Source organism: Harpia harpyja, chromosome 17, assembly GCF_026419915.1.
Source record: "Harpia harpyja isolate bHarHar1 chromosome 17, bHarHar1 primary haplotype, whole genome shotgun sequence".
Lineage (NCBI taxonomy): Eukaryota > Metazoa > Chordata > Aves > Accipitriformes > Accipitridae > Harpia > Harpia harpyja.
In genome coordinates this window covers 28,592,476-28,614,432 of record NC_068956.1, presented here as the reverse complement: position 1 = coordinate 28,614,432, position 21,957 = coordinate 28,592,476, and the positions used below count along the sequence as shown (strand labels likewise).

The window sequence follows — 21,957 nt, the reverse complement described above, 5'->3', positions numbered from 1 at the left end:
GGAGACTTTGGATAAAAATGTAAAGAAAAACATAGTCTCAAAATACCTCAGGAAGTTTCTGAAGGGTTAGGCAGCCAGAAATATTTGCTCCTACAAACTACAGCATAAGGTGCTGGATTAAGTAAGATCATCGGGGGTTTTTTGCTTAACATTTTTTATTATTGAGGCAGGAAGTGCCTTTATGTATATTTAAACAAATACATTTAAACAAAAGCCCCCAAAGCTTCCCCAACAATAGTAGAAAACTAGTATCTTGGGGCTTAGTTTTTAAAGACGTCTTTAAAAAGATGTCCTGATATTTAATTATCTAACTAGTTTTGCAATTTTAGAATTTCATCCTTTAAAAGAAGCAATATCCTAGGCTAAGTTTCAAAACCAGTCTTTTATTCAAGAGTATTCTCTTCTGTGTAACTTATCTAATTTTAAATACCTTCAGTTTTTACATATACATTTACCATTCTCATGTAGCAGGTTTTAAAAATAAATGTTGAATTTAATACAAGTATTTTAATTTATTTGACCAGAAATGTTTAACTTTCTCAGAGGAGAGTATCTATTGCCACAGGATGATGTGATGTGGTTTAAACTTTAAGTAAATGCTTATTTCCTGTAAGCATAAAAATTTTTTTAAATGGAAATCTGTATTTTATGGAATGGTAATATATGCCATTCTTTTCAATTTTCACACAGAATTACATACTGTATGCAGTATATTCATTGTGTGTAAAAGATTTAGGTATTCTTCTGTTTCACATTAAAAAATAATCAAAAACTGAATTGGTTCAAGGCTAAGAAACGTAAAAGGCATTGAAAATACTAATTAGAGCTCTTAACCAAAAGATTAGCAGTAAACAAAGAAATTCTCAGCAGATGAGAAGTGTTGGATTTTGTAGCAATTATTATTTAAAATACGGGGATGAACTTATCGAAGTTAATTATTTTACCCCTTTAAAGTAGTGCTACATAGGTTCTAGACACAAAAATAATAGTTCAGCAATTTAGCCTAACTAAATCCATTTGCTATAGTAGCTCTGTACTCTTGTCCATCTTTCTGTCTCTGTTACATCATTATTGAATGCTGATTGCATTATTTTAGAGCATGGATTGCTATAATGCTATTCTGCACCAGCATGATGGATTTAGTTTTCATTTTGTTCTCAAAAATACGTTGGCTATAAATACATCTCTGCTCTCCTATGAGGCTCACACTATAACTGGTAAATTTTCCAGAGAAATCAGTCATGTATATCTCAAGAGAAAACAATAAATCCTTTGAAGCAGAATAACCTTTTGGCTGCATTCTTTTAAAAGGAGATTTTCATACTAGGGACAAATTTTACAAGCCTTAGCAGTTAAACCTATTCAGTTCTCAAAATTATCTTTGCCTCCAGTGCCATGATCAGCTATTTGTTTGCAATTTGTATGTCATCTTACTAGCCACCTGCCTTTTCCCGTTTTGGTTTTTCCAAAAAAATCACGGGCCATGTTTTAAGAAGGCAGCCCTGCTTCAGAAGGCAGTTAACGATGTGTCAAAGTGCTCTTGCTGAATCAAGGCCATCCTGCTGAACTTGTAATTTTACAGCGATTTCAGGGACTGCAGTTTAATACCCCATAATCGAGAAAACAGCGAAACCCAGTCCCATGCTTGAAATCGTTAGTCAGACTTGGGCTGCCCTTACCTGGGTTGCAGTTTCACCTTGTAAATGTGCCAGAAAAGCAGAAAAAAAGATGTGGCTAGAAGTTACAGCCATCTTATTAAGACTTGCATTCTCAATAGTGGCAGAGACTGATCAAAAAATGAAGCCCGTCAAGTAAACGTTCTTCTTTCCCAGTCCTAAATACTCTAGATAGACCTAGATAAAATCAGCAGAGTATTTCATTCACTAGACCTTGGTTAACGGGAGGAGACAGGGTGGTCAGGCTAAACGGGTCTTTCCGTCAGAGCTCTTCAGCGTTCTCCCTAAGAACATCCATTGAGCGGCATGAGGAGGTGTCAAAGAGCTGGGCTAGCTCCCTTCGGTGTTTGTTTTTCTCTCTTGTCTGACAACTTCATCACAATCCATCTTTGTTAGCCGATTGCACTGACTTGAACATGGGTGAGTGTGTATCAGCCTTCATTAGGTCAAATCAAAGACAAGCGTACATCTCTGCCTTGCCTGTAGAAACAGATTTATACTTTGAGAAGGGTGGGGGGAAGGTCAGTTGGTATCTGGCTTGAAATTTGAATCTGTTAAAGGATGAAATTAATAGCATCCAGAAGTAGAACATATGGCATCCATATATATGGTACTGTATCTGCTGGATGATGTCACGCTACCTCTTAAGATTTGGGAAATGCACCTTTTAAAGCATTTAGCTATGTTGTGGGCTCACCCTTTCAGACCTGACTGAGACAGAACAGGTTTAATTTGGTCTGAACATTTATTATCCCTGGTATTTGCAGGCCACATAAAAACGCATGGTTTTCATTAGCTTTGCATTTCACACACAGCCTAATTTCATTTATTCTTATTTTATGCCCCTGCCAGACCACCGCTCTTGATAAGGAGAGGCAGGTTTTCCGACGAAGACGCAACCAGGATGTGAGGGGACGTTATAAGGCACAGCAAGCTCCACCTGAACTCAACTCCGAATCGGAAGACTATTCTCCAAGTTCATCCGAGACTGTTCGCTCACCTAACTCACCCTTTTAATAAAACACTTTTACTCAAAAGTCTTGGCTTTAACCCTTTGAGATCCTGAAAATCCTTCAGAGCTGTGTGAAGTGATTACAGCTGATCTATCCGGCAGTAAACGCTGGGATGGTGGAACACAAAAGGGTGCTCACAGAATCTTTGTAAGAATAATTTCCGAATTGATTGGAATACTTGTTCTCTGTTTAGATTGCAACTTGCTGCTAATACGATCCTCAAAGGGTTAAGGCTATTTTGCTTTTTTATTTAAAGATAGAAGCAGTGAATGTTTTCATCAGTGAAGCTAGGAACTGCAGTATGTAATTTTAGCACATGTTAACCCTCTGAGTAAATGATCAGCTTAAATCTTGACAACCCACATTAGGGCTTTATTCTGGCTTTTTTGCTTTTATACGCACATATCTTTTATAGTACCCTAAAGTTCCTTGCCTGTTTGTGGCCAAAACAATATCAAATGCACTATTGCTTAGGGGTTACAAATATAGGCTTTAAAAATGAAAATAAAATTAAACAAGCAGTATCTTCTACAGCAGCTCGTTCTAAACCTGCATCGTACTTCCAGAGGGAGTGACTCTTGTTGGAGGATATTATGCAGGCTAAATGGGAAATTCAGTGTAGGGCAGCCTCATAGTTTACAGAGGATGACATGATGATGGCCACAAAAGGTTGCTTCCATATCGTTTGCTGCTAATGACAATGCAGAGTCTTGGGAAATGGCTTGAGGACAAGTTCTGTCATGTAATGGTATGTAATGATCTAGTTGAGAAGTTGCTGGTTCCTTTGCCTCACATTCAGAAATGTACAGGCATCCTCTCAGCGTGACCTGGTTATTCCGGGAGAGTCACTTTTAAAGATTAACATCGATGAGAATTACCCTTAAAATTTGCCCCATAAACTGGGGCAAATGCAAGTCATTTAATATATATGTAAAGCCTAGACTGAATTAGCGAAAGTTTTGTCTTAGAATGGAGAAGCTAAAAATGATTCACCAGTTCTATTTGTAATATTTAATAAAATGGGCATTTACACAGAGTATACATATTTCTGGTTTGTTAAAAGCTCAACACAGCATTATAGCATTTTATTTAACCTTTATCCGAAAGTTGGCTTCCACAGAAATATTACACTTTGTAGGCTTTTGCTTCAGATGTGATAATTTGAAAGAAAAATGATTATAAAATCACTCAGAATTTCACTTGAATGAAAAAGGCAACTTCCAAAACCCTATTCTAAAATAAAAAACAACATTGTGAAATTTATACTTCCTCTTATTACTCATATAAAATGGAAGTTTCCTCCTCTAAAGTTAAAATTTTCTTACAGTGTTTTTAAAAAGTCACGTAAGTGTGTTTTCCCCTCTCTCTCTCCCTCCTTGCCCTTTTTCTCTATTTCTTTCTCCCTTTTTCTTTCATATCATACAGCTAGAAATATCAATATGCTGCCCCAAAAGATATGCAGACTTTTTTAATCTTGCTGGGAAGTATAAATAAATTTTGGAGGGACAGGGCAAGCTGCCCACAGTTCCATTCTGAGTTGTGTTTGCTGATGGAACTGTCCCTACGAGCAGTTGTGGCAGCAAATGTGTACCTGCAGCTTGTTGGAGCTAGCATAATGCTCTTTTGTATTTCTAGTTGGAAGTATTGTTTGAACTGTATTTCAAAAACATTGAAATTCTTTTGTTCCTCCATCCTTTAAAGTGCATCTTTGATTGCCTTAGTCATGAAAATTTATGTATTAAAAGCTCTGAAGATTTTGAATACAGGAATTTCATCTTGTGAATCTTCACACAAGTGGTACAAGTATTTCATACAGAATGCTTTTAAATTCACCCAATGTTAATAATCTAGAAATGAGACATTTAGTTGAAACTAGGTCTCCAGACTTCCTTGGTAATACAGAGAGACGAGCATTTCCAGGTTTGGTTCATCTCACCTGTCATGGGCACGCATTTTAGGCAGGACTCATGCTTTGGTTCACCTATTGCTCTCACTCCATTGACTGTAGAAGGAACTGCTGGTGGAAGCTTACGTCAGGCACCAAAATGCAGATTATGAGTTTAGTAGAACGAATCTCACCCGAAGTCGTCAGGAGACTGATCTCTGACCGTACGTCCACGGGCAGGAGCCCTGCGCACGGCCTCAGTTCCTCCTGTCTGGAACCTGAGTAACCCAAGTGGACCAAATAGGTGTCTTGTTGGAGAAGTCCACAGGGGCAAGAGGTGAAGGGATAAAGGAACTGCCATACAAAAGTTCTTGGATTTTAGGTTTTGGCGAGGAGCTGTGTCTGTGGCAGATCCCTGACCGTGCCCATCCAACCCTAGAGGCACTGCAGAGAGAAGACCCTTGGTAGACAGGGCACAGCCACGGCCGTTACGATGTTAATGGTTGTAGTCTGATAACATTTGGATAGGGCAGGGATTATTTTTCCATAGGATCAACCCCTCAGCCAAGCCACTTACCTACCTCAATTTACAGTAGGTTGGGATCTGGCACGTTTTTCCAGCATTGCCCTTCTCACATTATATCACAGCCTTCCCTTTAGAAGAGATGCAACTCAGCCATGTAAATGCGAGAGATACATTTGGTAATAAAAAAGTGTCCATTAATACCACATGCTCCCTGACTGTTGGGGAAGATTTGGCAGTCTTAAAGCAAAAAGGCCAATGTTCATTCTTCTTAATTAGAGAGGGAAGTCAGGAGGAAAAAATGAATATAAAAATATGCTTCACCTTATGCATGAGCAATATTATTGAAAAACCCATCTGGGATTTTCCTATCACCTTTGCTTTGCTTTGGAATACAGGGTTATCATTAAAATAAGATGTTTGGCTCCTTCATCTTACACCATCTTGTACTACTTAAAAAGTATGTAAAAATAATCCTAGATCCTGAAAACCCTACTCATCCCCAACGTCTTATACGTTTCTGATCTTTCATTCATGTTTTATGAACATAACTATAAAAATATTTTTTTAAAGTTATTTTTAGGTCTGTGAGAGATTGGGTTTCAAATTGCTGATAGCCTCTTTTTAGGCTTCAAGGAAAGGTATCTGAATATTTAAACTGTTTTAAAAGAGTTTGTAATGATGGTTTTAAATATATCCATATATCCATATATATTTTTAAATATGACCATATATACGTATATATGTGGATGGTTTCGTGGAAATAATAATGGTTCAGGCTTGTTTGGCAGCTACTGCCCTTTGTCTTGTCTAACCTCTGAATTCCAGGGGGTAAGTGAAGACAGGATATGTGGCCCTAAAAATACTTGAAACACCAGTGAAAAAAAAAGAAATCGGAGATAACAGACTACTTCTAATGTGATAATCTGGGAGAGCACGTGGCACACTGTGGTCATTTTAGTGTAATATATACCACTCCTTCTGACATCTTTCGTCATTTCCCTTTTGAAGCATTGCATCGAATTGGTGCTAAATGTGACAACGATTTTTTTTTTAATGCTTATTACGTGTACGAGGCCAACTTCCTCCCACCAAGCCTGTGTAGTGAGCTGAGGCGGGTGGCAGTCGTGGTAGGCACCGTCCGTCACCAGGGAGATGGGGAGGAACGCTTCCAATGGGTGACTCGGGTCGTCTAATATTTGGTGTCTGGAGATGCCTGACAGTGTGATCTTAGTGTTAACAGGAGCGCAGAACAGGGCCACTGCCAGCTTAATTCCTCTCAATTAAATGTAAGTGGAGATAACGTGGACTCCAACCTAAGTGCAATATTCTAGTGAGCTTACATGCAGTAAGCAAACTTTGATGTGAAAACGTAGTACTGATAGGTGATAGCAGAGGATTAGTTAAAGGGTGCTGAGCTGGGCGCTGTCTCATCTGGATGTATCCATCTAAGAGTTAAGCATCTAATCTAGGGCAATCATCTAAACTTCCCTTATAGTTGCTAGAGACTGGCTTCTCTAGTGGATAATTCTAGGATGGATGAATTGCTCACGAGATGCGGTGCCTAGCCCAAATATATTTAGAACATGCTTTATTAAGTCATGACATATAAATTAATATTTCTGTAAGTTACAATTTTCATAGCATTAGTGTACAAAAAAATCCAGAATACTGTGGTTCTACTCAGAGGGTTAACAGAAAAGCACTAGGCATGCTGATTACATTGGTGTATCCAAACTGCTTTGCTTTTTTAGCCAGTGTTTGCTGATTTTTTTCAGAAAATTCTTGAAAAATTTCAAGTTTGAAATAATTTAAGTGTTGTTGTTTAAGGAATTTCTATAACCAAATTAATCTTATTTTTAGCTTAACTTATCACAGGAATAATATGTATCATTGATGCAGTGTAAGTCTGTAGTTATCAATTTTATTAATTCCACAAGTGATTCCAGAAATCTCTTTTTTTAAGTACTTACTATAGAGCTTACAATGGTGGCATAGGTGACTGAGACTGTCTTTCTTATTGGTAAACAAACAATATTGTAATTTCAAGAAAGTCCTAAGAATCAGCTTTTCAGTTTGGTAGTGTACTAGTTAGGGGAAAGCTATCTCATGACATGCATTGTGTAAATCATCTTTGTAGATGAAGATTGTTCATATTAATGAACACATTCTTTTTCCTTGACATTGTAGCAGAAACTGTTTACTTGTTAATGAACAACCAATACATTAATTTGCTTCAGACTGTTAGAGGGGAAAGTGAGATTCCAGTCATTGACAATGTTATTGCTTTACAGTAGCCCTCATCTAATTTAAATGTGGTGCATACTACAATAAGCAAAGCCAAACCTGTGAATAAACTCCTGAAAAAGCCTGGTGGGTCTTTATTCAGTTGGGTGCTCGCATACAGTAGCGTGTGACAGCAGGAAGGCTTTCAAGAATTGTCGAAATGAAAGCGATATATCCACAAATAAGAGCTAAATTGCAATCCTTTCCCTATGGGGCATATATGTTTAAAAAGAAAAAAAAAAAGAAAAGAAAAGAAAAATTGGCTCAGAGGTTTGCAGTGCTACTATATTACCACAGGGCGAGTACATTAAATCATTGTTATTTGCTAGCCTGGGGTATATGTTAGAAAATGGCATCTTTTTTATTTAGTTTAGATTGTGGGCAGGGAGAGCTTTCCTAATATTATTGCAGTGCCTGCTAGTGCTGCCACGGTTAAGGCTGTGTTAGTATTTCCATTATAAACTCTTAGTCTCAAAGGTTTTTAATTTGATCGTAAAAATTTGCTTCAGGCAGAAACTTGGCATACAATTTTTCAGCTCAGAGTGATTCTTCTCCTAAAATATGAGGGAAATCAGCTTGACCTCTTCGACATTTATTTTCTAAGTGTACACAAACATTCACACACACAGACACAAAGGTGGTTTTTATGCAGCTTATTTCAGATGTGTTACATTTTCAAGCATATCTCGCAGGTCTTAACTACAAAGGTGACAGCTCAGAACTTTTGGGCATTTAGAAGACCAGGGAGAAAACTCAGTGATCAAGAGCAAAAATGTTCCACATGTGGGAGAGTTTTATTTCAACGTGAGAAGCATTTAAAGTTTGCGCACTAACGGGTATGTATATACGCCCTGCTGAGTGCTCGTGTAATTCCTAAACCCATTAGTTTAAGTCATTCCACGCAGCAAATGCTAAATGTGAATATGCTGAATTTCCCTGTAAGACTGGGAGAAGAAGCAGTTTTGTCTTGTGTTTTAGAGTAGCACCATGGACAAAGCTGACATTACACCAGCCAAAAGGGTCCATGAAGAGAAGAATCAAAGGAACGTGTTTTCTCTTAGGGGGAAAAAAAAATTGCCTGCATGAGACAGGGTTGAAAGCTCACACTGAATAAGAGAGGTATTAAAAGCAGTTTAAAAAGCCTAAGTATGGAATCATTTGAAAACTATAAAAGTGCAAGGGAGCCACGCAGTGTAATGAATCCATCTGCGGAGCCAATCAGCTACTAATCTGGAGCAAATTTACAGCTACAAACAGGCATAATTAATATACAAATCAAACACACCCAGCAGCAGATGGAATTGAAATCCTAGTTCTTTTAGCAAACATAATGCAGACCTCTTCCTCATATATTCACTAAATGAGACCGTGTGTAGCTGTTTGAAGTAGTGTTACATACAGGCTAGTGGGGAAATTAGGTGTTTAAAAAATGACTGTAAATTAATTTTTTTTAATAGCAATTCTGCAGCATGCTTCTACCTTAATGTGTCCTTTTGGGAAATGACAGCTTTCAAAAAGTGATGTCTATACATTTTATACTTGTCTGCATATATAGTTGGATAGCCCGTGCCAAATAACTTCAGTAAGAATCGAGTTGCTATATTGAGGCTTCATATAACTGCAGTTTTCTGCAGCAGGGTCCAGAGAAAGGAACAAAGCATCCACAAAATAAAGAGTTCATGGAATGACCCACCTGTAATGGAGATGTCTTCCTAATCCTTCTTCATGATTGACTTGAGCGATGAACCACAGTGCTCAGTCATTTCCAAAAGTGTCCACCCTACCTAGGTGGGTGGGGAGAGGACACTGGAGAGAGTTGTGCCGTTTTCTTGGCATCTGCCTGCAGTGCTGCATTTTGTCAAGCCATGAGTAAATATCAGCTTGGGAAAATAACTGTTTATGCTAAATGACAGAGCTAGAAAAAAGCATATAGCTAGCGATTAGCCATGATAAATGTAGACTGGCATTTGGAAGATGGTTTCCTACCAACTGATCAAACAGATTTTTGAGAGGTTTTTTGCAATAGAACCATTGGAGCCAAGAAACTCCAACTGATTTTGAGGTGGAACTTGATCTGTTGATGAGAAACTTTCTTCTTGAGGTGTTTCTGATATGTCCTCATATGTGTTTCCTGTTGTAGGTAGAGATTGGACTCAGAAACCCAGAAGATACTTTGTATTTCTATGTTCCTAACAGATTTTAAAGATAGTGATGACTTATTCATACACATCTAATTTTAAGTGCCTAGAGAAAAAAGCAGTGATGAAAAAGAAGCCTAGCTTACTTGACTTGTCTGGAGTTACTCTCAAGAAGAGCTGACATTACTACTATGACTGTTAATGCTGCTGCTACTACTACTACCACCACCACCATTGACATTCAGAGGTAATTACTTTTTTTACCTATGCATCTCCATTAGGTGCCTGGAATGCTTCAACATCTGCTAATAAGACCAGAAGGGTCTTATATGAATAACAGCACCCAGAGATTTATTTTCTTTTCAAACAGAATGTCCACAGCTATTGAAGCTGTGGTCCATAATATGGTGAGAGTTTGAGAATTGGTTAGAGAGGAATTGGTAAATTGAGAGAGAGTGTAAGGTATAAATGCAATGGATCATACGTCCAAGGGAATTCCTGGTGCTGTACCTTGCAAAGGACAGTGATAGATTTTTTTTTTTTTTCTCTTCAGCAAATCCAAGCACATAGGAAAAGGCAAATAAACCTTTAAGATACGAACTTCTGACAATTTGGCGTTCATCACGAATCTTAACTGGGGTAGTCTTTGTGAAATTACTTCAGTGTAATAGGGAGTTAAAATTTAAGGTGGCTAACATAAGATCTCGACAACTTTTGCCATTGATAGTTCAGGGGTGGGAAGAATCAAATTGACTGACTGATGCTAAAACCAGAAGTAGTTCAAGAGAGGCATTTTCAGAGAGAACTGATGTGAAAAAAGGAAGGAGGAGGACTCTTGAGTAATTCCCAGAGGTCAATTTATCACTGGCCATTTGTGCTGATCTTTGGTGTCTTATCTGAAGGAAAAAAAATTATTCAAACTGGTCCAAGGTTAAAGACATATCGGCTATAACTTATTTTTTATTTTATTAAGGAATTAATAATAACCTTTTATATTCTGCCTGAAAGAAAATTGTTAAAGGATTAGTTGAGTGTGAAATTAAATTGCACTTTTCTCATGCATGCTAAAGAGCTATCTAAGGAAGTGGTGGCCTTTAAACAAGTTTCTAAATTATTTCAATTTAGAAAAATTTTCATTTCTTTCGAAAAGTAAGAAACTTGGGAATTGCTATGTGGTTTGAATGGCATAGATGAATCTTTAATTTTCAAGGTACTAATTAAATAATTTCTAGATGATACATATTCCCGCAAAAATAAGGAGGGAAGCCAAATGGCATTTTTCAAATCCTGCCATTTATGCTAATAAATGTAAATGAACAGAAACGAGATCTGATATTATCCCCTTAACTTATGAGCTAAGTTTTTAAGCTGTTGCTTAATTTTATGTAAAATATTTGCTCTAAAATGGTAATAAAAGAGTAGAAAAGGACAAGTCAATACTTCAGCTCTAGTCTCAACTTCTAACAAGCTCATGTTTCCTGAGCAGAGAAGCATTACGATATATTTCAATTCAGTCATCACAAGCAAGCCACTAAGGACTTACATCCAGCTGCATTCCTGAGGAGCTGTGCACAGGCTTTAAAAATTAGTCATGCAGCCACATCCTAGTTTTCCCACATAAACCTCTGCACCAACGGGAGTCTTGATGAACATGATTATAAAAAAAAGAAGCAGCAACTATTCAAAAAATTCGCACTTCATGTATTAATTTCCCAGCTCAGAAGGTGAGTTTGGATAAACGTATGGAAATCAAATATAGTTGTGGACTGACAGCCTTTGTATCTGGTGCGCTTCAACACTATACATACCAACTCTCATGAGAAATGTCAATACTATTTTACAGTGGAAGCCTGCTAAATCCCACTAATGACTGGAAGTTTCATTGTAAATGGCTTGATTTGGGGAATTAGCAGGTGAATGAAGAAATACAATAAAAGACCAGAGGATAATGCATTGCATAGTGTACTTTTTCATTTGTTCTGACAATTGATTTAGTTTTAATTTCATACTTCATACATTACCAGCAAGTGTGCTGGAGTGTAAAAGCTACAAATAAGGAGTCTGAGTAATATGAGATCCCACCAGGGCTCTCTGATTATTTTTGCTGAAAGGCAGAAAAAGTGCTTTTTTATCTATGTTGCTGAAAGCGTGTATTTTATCCTACTCTCATTTACAAGTTAATAGTTGCTATTTAACAGCTGGGTCATGGAACGGTTCTTGATGCAGGAGATGATAGCTGCAAAACTACAGAGTCTGTCAGAAGATGTCTGTCTGTCTAGAAGATGAATTTTTATGTTCCCAGAGATTATAGACTGACAACAGGGTTATAGGCATGTGGTACTTTCCCTTTTGGACTCCGTCTTCCCAAAGAGTGTGTGCTCCATCTTACTGGCAGCACAAGTTTTTGGCATGCTGGAATGAAGGCTAGTGATTTGTGAATGCCATAAACCTTCATGAACCTTCACTGTCTTCAGACAAATCAGCCCCCTTCTTCTCTGCCCTCTTTCACGCACCTCCAGCCCCTCCAGGCCACTTGCTTCTTTCTCCTTCCTACACTCCCCTTCTCTCGTGCAGTGCAAATGTTGTACATCCGTGTGGTAAAACCAATCAGGGAAACCGCTCCAGGGGCATAAAAAAGTTTTACCCTGCATTAATTACCTGGTTCTGTTCACTGCTCCGATACACCAGCATGCAAGCGAAAAGGGTAAGAAAAAGTGACTGCTGCAGTGGGAAGATGGGACTACTTTCAACAGCAGTGGTGGCTTAAATTGTAAATGAAAGGAAGAGGTAAGGTCTAAAAAGTGTGTACTGTGTCTGTTGGGATCAAGTTCTACACTGTTCTTTATATCTGGATCTTTCAAAACATTTTTAATTTGAATAAACTGAAAGAGTGGGGTGATCTGAAAAAATATTACTGTAACAAAAGAAGAAGGACTTGGAGGAAGTTGGGACACGGTCATTTATGTTTAAACACTACATATGCTCAGTAAAACTGGGAGTCCGTGGAGAGGAGGCATCGTGTGTTGCCTTCAGACTGCCTATATGCTTTAGGTTTTTCCGATGCTTTCTGAAGAGCAATGATGGAAGACACACACAGACTCTATCTTGCCGTCACTTGCCCAAAGGTGACGAATGACATCTCGCTTTATTATTTGTTGCCACTTAACCTTCAAGATGGGAAAAGGCAGTTGCTGGAAACCTTAAGCCTAGCCGCTGCCCTGGTTGTAGCTTTTTGCTCTGCTCCAGAGGTGCGCTGGCTGGGCAGTGTTTTCCACTTCTCATGGCGTGGGTAGAAAACCAAACCCCGGCCCGCTGCGCGCCAGCAGGCAGGCTTTGCGCTGCTGGTCTCTGCCAGAAAATGCCAGCAGCCACCAGGCTCCTCTGCAGCGTATGGGCATCAGCAGCTTCCGACGAGGTCAAAATTGATGATGCCTTAAATACCATTTAGTCTGGCTAAATGAAAGCCGGTGAAATCCTCTTTTTGAAAGATGGTTGAGCCAATGATAGTCATAAAAGACACACTTCTGCAAAGGGACTGAAACATGGAGCTATTGGGGTGCTGGTTTTTACCTCTGTACTGGCTGTGAGCAGGTGCCAGGCATCAGGCAGCAAACGGGGACCCTGTGGGCGGCTCGCAAATCAGTAGTAAATGGTCATAACCAAGTCTTCCCTGGAAAGCGGATGGATACGCCGTTTGGGTTTTCCTTTCATTTTTCTAAACAGGAAACTTGTTCCCAACTCAAACTTGCCTCCCGTTACTTTTTTTCTGTTATGTTCAGGGAAATGGGACTTCGGAAACATTTAAAAAAGAAAAAAAAAAAGATTAACAGCATTACATCAAAGAACTATCCAAATCTTATCGTAATTCTTCTGTTTGGGCAACAGGCAGATAAGGGAGACACGATCTAAATTATGTCCAACTGCTCATTCTGAAGTACAGACATATTCCTCTCCAGGCAGAGAAATCACCTGAATGGAAACCTTGGTAATTCACTATTTATTTCCCTTCATGTAACATGGAGCTTGATATTGTTATTTTATGTGCAATTGCCACATAGTCAAATCTATGGTACCGCAATGTTCCATGACATCCCCCAGATTGATTTCTTTTTATACCAGCTCTAGATAGGAGAAACAAAATACACAGGTAGCAAATTTAATGAATGACACTAGAACTAGAAAGTTAAACTTTTAGCACTGAGAGAGTTGCCTGTTATCAGAGGTTGCTGAGTCTTTGATCAAAACCATGTATTTGTATGTATTTGAACAGGTACTGAACTTTGAAATATAGCAAGTTTAATTATGCAATGTAGTAAAAAAAGAAGTCATCTCTGGTCCAAGGCTTCTCAAATCACCTGCACAGCAAGAAATCAATTTATTCCTTTCTGTTAGACTCCTGAAAAGATAAATCCACTGACCCTGAAAATAGATCTCTCTTTATTCTTGGCCACATCCATAATCCTCCTTTCTTAATAGCTGAAAAGAAAGTCATAATTAATATGCCACTAGAGAGTTTTCATTATTTCTTCAGAATTACCTCTTAATTTGCTAGATTAGCCTGATTAAGTAATGAATTTGTCAGTTCCAGTTTTTCCTTAAGAATATGAAATATCTCATTTTTGACCAGGCGATGCTGAATTAAACTGCAACTGAGGAAGACGTTTTGGCCTAGATTACTTTTGTTAAAAATTCTTTAAAACCATTTTCTTAATGCACACCTAATTACTGAAGGCTGCAGAGCCCCATAGGCCCTCTCGACCTGCAGGCTTTGCAGCCACAGAGCTGGAAGCGGAGCACAGCGGCCCGGCAAGCTGTTCCCCCTGTGCCGAGAGCCACGATGCAATGGGAGGACGGGTGTTGTAGACCACAATCCCGCTGCTATGGCACAGCAATTCGGTCGTTTGCTGAAATGCTGGGTTGAAGTGCCGCTAAAGATGTGCAATCACTCTTCTGCAGAAGCGGTCTCTTCCATTGGCTGGAGGAGGAGAAAATCCTGATTTTTTTTTTTCCCAAGGTAGGTGCAGTTTCCTGGGCATCAGTGGAGAACACCGTCCTGCCTTCACCAGTGTGTAGCTGAAAAGTTTTGTGTTGCTTCTGCATTCGTTTTTTGAGAACTGTGGACTTTTCCCTTTGGTGTTTTTATTGTTCTATAGAAAACACCTGTGGGTAATTAATTACAATATTATCTTCTAATTGTGAGTTTATAATGGATCACAAAGCATCATCCTCTCCTCTTTACATGTCAGGAGAAACTGATCCTTGTTCCCTGCAGTCTTTTCCATTTCACCCAAATGGATCAGTTAAGTAGCTAAGTCACTGACTGCAGGTATTAATGTGCTCAGTAGCCTAATTTGTGTAAAATATGCGGTGGTTGCCATTAAAATGTCAACCTTTACTCCTTACAGCAGCTATACTTGGAAAGAAGACTCGTAGGTTCCTGCCTGCAACTCGAGGTTGATGGTACCGTAATTGCCATAGGTGGAAATTTTCTGAGGCCATTGGAAAGGGTTAACGACCAGCTGTGTGCCTGTATGGGAAAACAGGCTGGCAGCAACTGCCTTGGTCTGCCCTGAGGCTGCTGAGGGTAAAACCCTGAGAGAGGCTGAGAACTCAGGCTGTCTGAGGAGCTGGAGCGGGATGGAGACTGGTATACATATACATATACATATATATATATATATATATATAAATAAAATGATAGATGGAGAAAGCCAAACCATAAATAACTATGTGGCACTGAAATTCCTAGAGACCGGGAGTTCACAAATCAAGAGAACATACCCCGTGAAGAGTGCTGAGCTGAAAAGGAGAGCACAAGAACCTGACATGCCGTGAACGGAGCAAAAGTTTCCAGATTGCGGGATTTCAGCGACTCGCGACCGAAAAGGTTTGGTGGTGCAGGAGCCAGTGAGGGCCGGCCAGCTGCTCTGGCTGCAGAGCATTTCACGCTGCACGAACGTGCAAATGATGAAGCGACGGCGAAGTGCGATGGTGTAAGGGCAGGAGCGGTGAGCTGGCTCGCACCCACCCTGCCAGCCTGGGGGCAGGAGCTGTCTGTCCCAGCTCCCCGCTTTGAAGGACTAGACTTCGAGTTTTCTGCTTGATTCCCAAACCTGTGGATTTTGCTTTTAGGCCAAATGAAGAGGTGACAGCTGCTTTTGTTTTAAACCTCCTGTCCGCAGCTCTGATGTTTTGTCTGCGTTACAGGGTTATGCTCTGCTCAGGGGAGACTTCACCGCAGCTGGCGCGGGCGAAGCCCTGAAATGCATCAAACGAATGAAGATTTTTAGAAGTAAAGCTCTAACGGCCTCCGGTGAGCATGTGCAACTCTCAGCGTCCGGAAACTTTGCAACTTGCCTAAATCACAGGAGCAGCGTGCGGCCTCTCTCTGACCCCAGCATCAGCTTAGTGGCCAATTTTATGTCCTCGCAGCAGAGCACAGAGGTACTAGAGCTCTTCAAAGAAACAACGGGAAAATGAGCTGTCAGTTTGAACAGCCAAGGCCTATGTGATGGCCAAGATCTGGTTCGTTTGTTAATTTTTAGCTTGCCTGAGATGTTCTTTAGAGAGGCGGTGGTCTGTGCGGAGGGGTGGCAGCCAGGTCCTCTGGGAGCAGTGCAGGCTGCTCCACCGAGCTGCGGAGCCCGCAGAAACGGGGAAACTGCTGAAAACAGAGAGGAGCAGACGTGGCCCGAGCTCGAGGGTGATGGAAAGAGCATCTGGAGGAACAACATGGGCTGGGCAGAGTTTGCTACAACCAAAAAGCCGTGGACTTGGCTGAAGCGGAGGCTGAGGGAAAGGATCTGTCTGTCTGCAAGGATGCAATGGGCAGGGCGAGGTGAGGTAATAAATCCTTTTTATTTCTATTCTGTCTGGCATAATCACTCTGAGCTTAAAACAAGTTGGCTGGCCCTTGTGTTTGAATATAGCCTGTCTGGGTGGTTCAAGGGCTCCTTCTGGGGCCAATTCCCGAAAAGAGTAAGTTTTGGTAGAGCCAGCTCAACTCTGCGCCTGACTTGAGACAGTGACGTTCAGGGAGACTAGTAATATGGAGAAAAAGTGAAACAAGATCATAAGAATTTGCAGGCAAACTGGCCACACATTTCCATGTGAACACACAAAAGGCAGCAAGCTCCAAGCTGCCTGCTGTGCCACTGTCCCTCACCCAGCTCTTTCCCCGGGATACCAGGGCTGTGCGCTTACCCATCCAGTGATTGGGGTTACGCTGTAAATGAAGTAATAGAAATTTGGGCTAGGCAGAAAATTGAATGGGATAGCCAGAAACCAGGTGTCAAACTGTTACTTTACTGCTTACTTGAAGTCCAAAAGTGGAAGAAAAGTCTCCCATAGGACTTTCATTCAGTCTCACATGTGCTGCCTTTCATGTGCGTCTTAAATTACACTCAAATGAGGCTCCTGTGCCCACAGAGCTGTCAACGTACCACCGCTTGCCTGCGTCTGTGGAGAAAAATTCATTAGTTTGGGTGCCAGAATACCATTAGTTAAAATCTTACCTCTTTTCCTTTCTGCCTGTCCCACTGTCATCAGCCCGCTCCTCGCCCACTCCTCCCTTCACAACTTCTGAGTCTGTTGGCTGATTTCAACCAATTTGGAGAGAAGAGGCAGAATTCTCAAAAATAATTAAGGACATACAAGTATCGTGAAAATCAGCGGCTCAGTAGCTGACAGAAGCCTAAGTAAGTTAGCTGCCGGTCCTTGTGCCGCAGAGAGGTGGCTGGGAGCCGGCAGTGCTCCTGCCCAAAGGGGCGGCTTGGTGGTCCTCTCTGGCCGCCGTTCTGCAAGGGGTGCTGGGCTCCGGTGGCTGAAGGGACGGACGGAGAGCTGGCCTTGAGCAGCGGGCAGAACGGTGGTCCTCCAGGAGGCATCTCGCGCAGGTTTGGTGTCACCTTTTCCCACTTGCAGCTGGAGGACTTGACCTCGCTGCCCTGCAGTATAGCTGAATGGCAGGGAAGCCCCGAGAGGAAGCAACAGCTCCCTCATCATCTTCCCCTCTTCCTCCTACCTCTGCTTCATTTTAAAGGGATGCCATTATCCTTCCTCTTTTTCTGCAAGAGAGAGAAGTACCCTTTTTTTTTGTCTTGATGCATCAAAATTAGAGGCGAAAATGGCTGCTCCTAGCCTTCCTGTCCTAGGTTAGATGGTATCATTTTGATGTCTCCAACATAAAATGTGCTGTTCTGAAATTTTGTGACCATGAATGTAGCTGTCACTGGAACAGACCTCTTCAATATTTGAGCCCTGTGAATATTTTTGGAAAAAGACATTCCCTTATTTCATAATTCTAATTTTCTTCTCCAAAGAAAACACTGATTTTCCAGCTAGCTTTCCTTAGAAGCTGCCATTCATCCCTTTTACCAAGAAAAGAAGAAGATTACGGGGGGAGGGGCGAAACCCACAAAACCCAGCCCCTGAATATTTTACACATCTTTAACATTATTCTTTTAAAAAAATCCACACAGGCTGACTACGCAAGTGGGACTATGTGAACTGTTCCTTGGCTAATGCTCATCAATCTGAGGAAGGAAACCAGGCGACGCACTGTGAAATGTTGACCCTGCTGCTTGTCCCCATGCCATATGGCAGCAGAAGCTGGCATTGTTCTCTGGCACTTAGACCAGAAAGCTCTTTTGCCCCAGCCCACTGCTGTTTACAGAAATAGTGCTTCAGCCCTGATCATTAATGATGTGCATGTGTCAGATGACAACACTGTAACCTGCAATAACCTTGTAAACCTGGGGCATGGCACAAACACTCCAAGGACAAACACACTGCAGCATTTAAGTAAAAAAGATTAAGTGTGATGTGGTTTAATTTACTGGAAATGAGTAAAAAGAATTCCACTCTGGTTTTTATAGGAGAAATTTGGCTGGAAAGAATCACAGCTCTGTCTAGTCTGGGCCACTGGCTTTATCAGGGTGAATCCACCCCATATAGAAATGCTATAAGCCTCTCAATGCTCTTTGGTTCCAGTGTTAAATTCTTTGATAATTATATCTTGAACTATTTCCCTTGGCAGCCTGATCTTTAACCCAATAACCTTTTGAGTTAGATTTTTTTCCTGCCATCCAATTTAAATCTCGTCTTCCTTAAATTTAAGTTTATGTCTGTTTCCCTCGTCTCTGCTTTTCCTGCTGAGCTCTCAGGTTTATAGGCTGAGTCATTCCTACTTGAGGTTTCTTCCCATTCTTTGCTTTGTTTGTTCTGCTAACTTAAGCAGTATGTTTCTCTTTTGTTCATGTACAAGAAAAAATTTTAGAAACTCCTGTTATCCTCACCATTCATTTTCCAACTTCATCATCTATCTAACTTGCCGGGTAATTCAATCCTTCTCCAGCGGCCTTGGTTGGTTTTATACAGAAAAACTGTATATGGGATGTGAATGATCCAGAGCTTCAAAAGCAAGCCCTTGAATATTAATGACTGTGCTTTTTTATCTCCAGGATGATAGACTGCCAATATCCACGTTTTTTAAATCCTTCCTGCCAGTAGGTTACCATCCGCTTCAGCTTGGCATTAATCATGCTAATTTGATGACTTTTAGTTTAAATGTTTGTCTGTTTGCATAGTGGATCTTTTCCCTCTCTTCCCCTCCTTCCTTTGTTTTTGATTACACTTTTGATCAGCTGGTGGATTAATCAGACAGCAATCGTTCCCCTGACTTTCAACAACCCCTCCTTTTTGGAAGCATGATCCAACAGGTACATAACATAGACTTGGGAGCATTTGAGTCTGTTCAGAGTTGCATAACTCAGCGTGTCTCGTACCTTTGTGCCCCTTTTTTTCTACCTTCTGTAAGGTGTGAATTGGTCTACATGGCTAATCTGAAGCAGTGGACAAAAGCTATTTTGGTCCTTAATACAGTTTGAGCAAAGGATTGCTTTGCCTCGCTAATGTTCTTTAACAAAAATAGATCTGCAATCTCTGTCTTGTCATCTCCTGGTGTGCAACAGGTCAGAGCACCCGCTTCCATCTCATAATTACATGAGTGTGTCAACAAAATCTGGCTTTGTTACAAAGGGAAGAAAAATAACAAAGTGGTCAAAGCTTTCTGCTCAAAAGCAAACAAATAACCAATTAAACCAATTCTTCTTTCTTCTAAATCCATGAGCACCTGCGAAGCTTAGAATACGGAGGTTCATTTCCCCATTCTTACCTTCCTTTCTCAGATCCATGCACGGTATGTGCCTCATCTTTCTCTGTAGAGGTTCAGGACCAGTCACCCAAAACCCACTGCTGCCTCACTGTGATCGATTGCTGTCTTCTCTGGGCAAACGTTAGTAATGAATTATATATGGCCAGGGTGCTACAGGCATGCAGGTTTCTAAATACAAAAGGATGGACACGGCAGGGTTCAATGAAAGTTGTGCTCCTCACGGAGTCACACCAACAAGCTGCCAAAGGGAGGGGGCAGGAGGCTCAGACCCCATTTAGCCACAGTCCTCTACTCGCCTAATGTAGTACTCTTTAAAATATTAGTAAATTATTAATATAACTACTAATACACTATAATTGATCTAATAAATTATTAGTAAAACACAACAGCAGACAGGGGTTGCTATAACATTGCTGTGGCTGGGAAGCAACCTTTATTCTGCTCACGAGGGTGAACAGCCTGTCTCCTACTTCAGGCGCAAAAAGAAGCATTTAGGGGTGAACGATGAAGCCAGTCTTTACTCTTTAGGAGGTTTCAAAGGGCCTGTTGGCTATAAAAGCTGAGCTATCCGTTCAAAAAGGAGGCATGGGCAAAGGCAGAAACTAACCCATCTTATCAGGAGGTAAAGAGCAAATCCGATGAATAATGGAATGAGGGAACTTTTCCATGTTACCTTAGTATAAGCAGATCAAGCATATTTTTGCCTTTTTTTTCCCTGCCTACATCTTTTATAAAATTTGTGGCTGTGTTGTCTGTTTTGAATATTATGAATAAATGCACGTTTGTGGTTTTGCTTAGCCTGAGGTGAGGGGAGCGCGGCCGGCTCGCACCAGCGTTTCGGGTCACCTGCCAGCGGCAGCAAGGCGTTCCTCTCCCTGGGCTGTGGCAGGGCCAACCCCAGCCCTCGGCAAATGACCCATCTCTCCTGCACCTTGTCCGCTGTATCCAAGGGATCCAACAGATCCGGCCCCTCTGGACCACGTGGGGTCAGGAGCAGGAAATTCATATGTCTCAGCCAAAGGTCTCTAGAACAAATCACGTTTCCCGAAGGTGTGAGTACTCATTTGCTCAGCTACTTTCACCATGCCTTGACTCTCTGTTTTGCCTTTGCTAGTGCATTTTAGGAGACCTAAAAAAAAACCCCCCAAACTAAAAACCTAAACAAGAAGGTGCCTCAATTCTGGAATTTCATTTGAGAACTCCACCGAGGAAGGGAGCACTGCAGTAGCAGCTAGGACCTGCCGGCTGCCTCAGCAATGCAACGAGGCAGGGAGCTAATTGTGGGCACCTAAGTAGATCTGGTCCCTTAAATAAAAGTAAATTGGGTCCTTCTAGGAAAGAAATGCAGAAAAAAAACACTTTGGGAACAGACAGAGTGCACAATGTAGAGGAGTGGTATGAAGGGGAATGAGGGAAAAAAGCAGGTAGGACTATTCCTTTTCCTGATTTCTCCGAAACAAGGCACACACAAATCCAGGGAGAGACTCAGGAGGCTGTGGAGCTCTTTGGGGATCAGAGGACAGTACGATGCCTAGAGGACAAGCAAGACAATGGGAAAGACGTAGAGCAAAGCCATGACTCTCCCACTCACAGGTGTGACAAGCATGGCCACGCTCCGGTTACAAAGGGCAAAGGAGACACCACTTGAGTTCTTGGATCTTGTCCTGAAAACGTTTCTGCCAGCACTTCTGAAAGGGCAAAGGTAGGCACCAAAATCTTTCTGTGCAAATCTCTGAAAGGAAACATGTGCTGAATAAGCCCTGTGTAAGTTAACACAATAACCTCATGCCAGCGAAGTGCCCAACAGCAGTTTTGTCTTTTTTAATCATATCGGTTGGGTTGATAAAAGAATGTGTATCCTTCCTATACAAATACTGTGGTAATTTCTGGCTCTCACAGCACTGTTACTGAAATGTGGAGTTATTGCCTATATCTTTATGGCTATTCAATTATTTTTTAAACATTTTCCTGTGTAATCTTGTTTCACTCCTAACAGGTCGTGACACATGTTATATATCCTGGCCCTACGAAGAGAAATAATAGTATATCCTCTTCTACCAGTCCATTACATGGCACTTTTTTCTCCAGTAAAAATAAGAAAATAAATCATTGAAAGAGAGCATTTGAAAGAGACATAGACCATCTTATCTAAGGTACACGTTTGCGTGGAAGGTATATTTTCCTGCCACAAGCATTGAACGGAAAGGGTGTTTCTGGTATAATCTTCAGAGAGCCACAAAACCTACAGCTCCAGGGACACTG

The 21,957-nt window shown here is 40.9% G+C and overlaps 1 protein-coding gene across 3 annotated transcripts in view; it reads left to right on the top strand.

The window, feature by feature from the left end:
- DCLK1 (doublecortin like kinase 1) overlaps positions 1-7,467 on the top strand; it is a 246,668-nt gene extending 239,201 nt beyond the window's left edge. For 2 of the 3 annotated variants that reach the window (XM_052812468.1, XM_052812470.1), the window contains one exon: positions 2,529-7,467. In XM_052812468.1, the coding sequence (XP_052668428.1) occupies positions 2,529-2,693 (165 nt within the window). In that variant the 3' untranslated portion in view covers positions 2,694-7,467. The remainder of the gene's footprint in view (positions 1-2,528) is intronic. The other variant, XM_052812469.1, reaches the window with a different exon arrangement.
- The last annotated feature ends 14,490 nt before the right edge of the window (positions 7,468-21,957 follow it).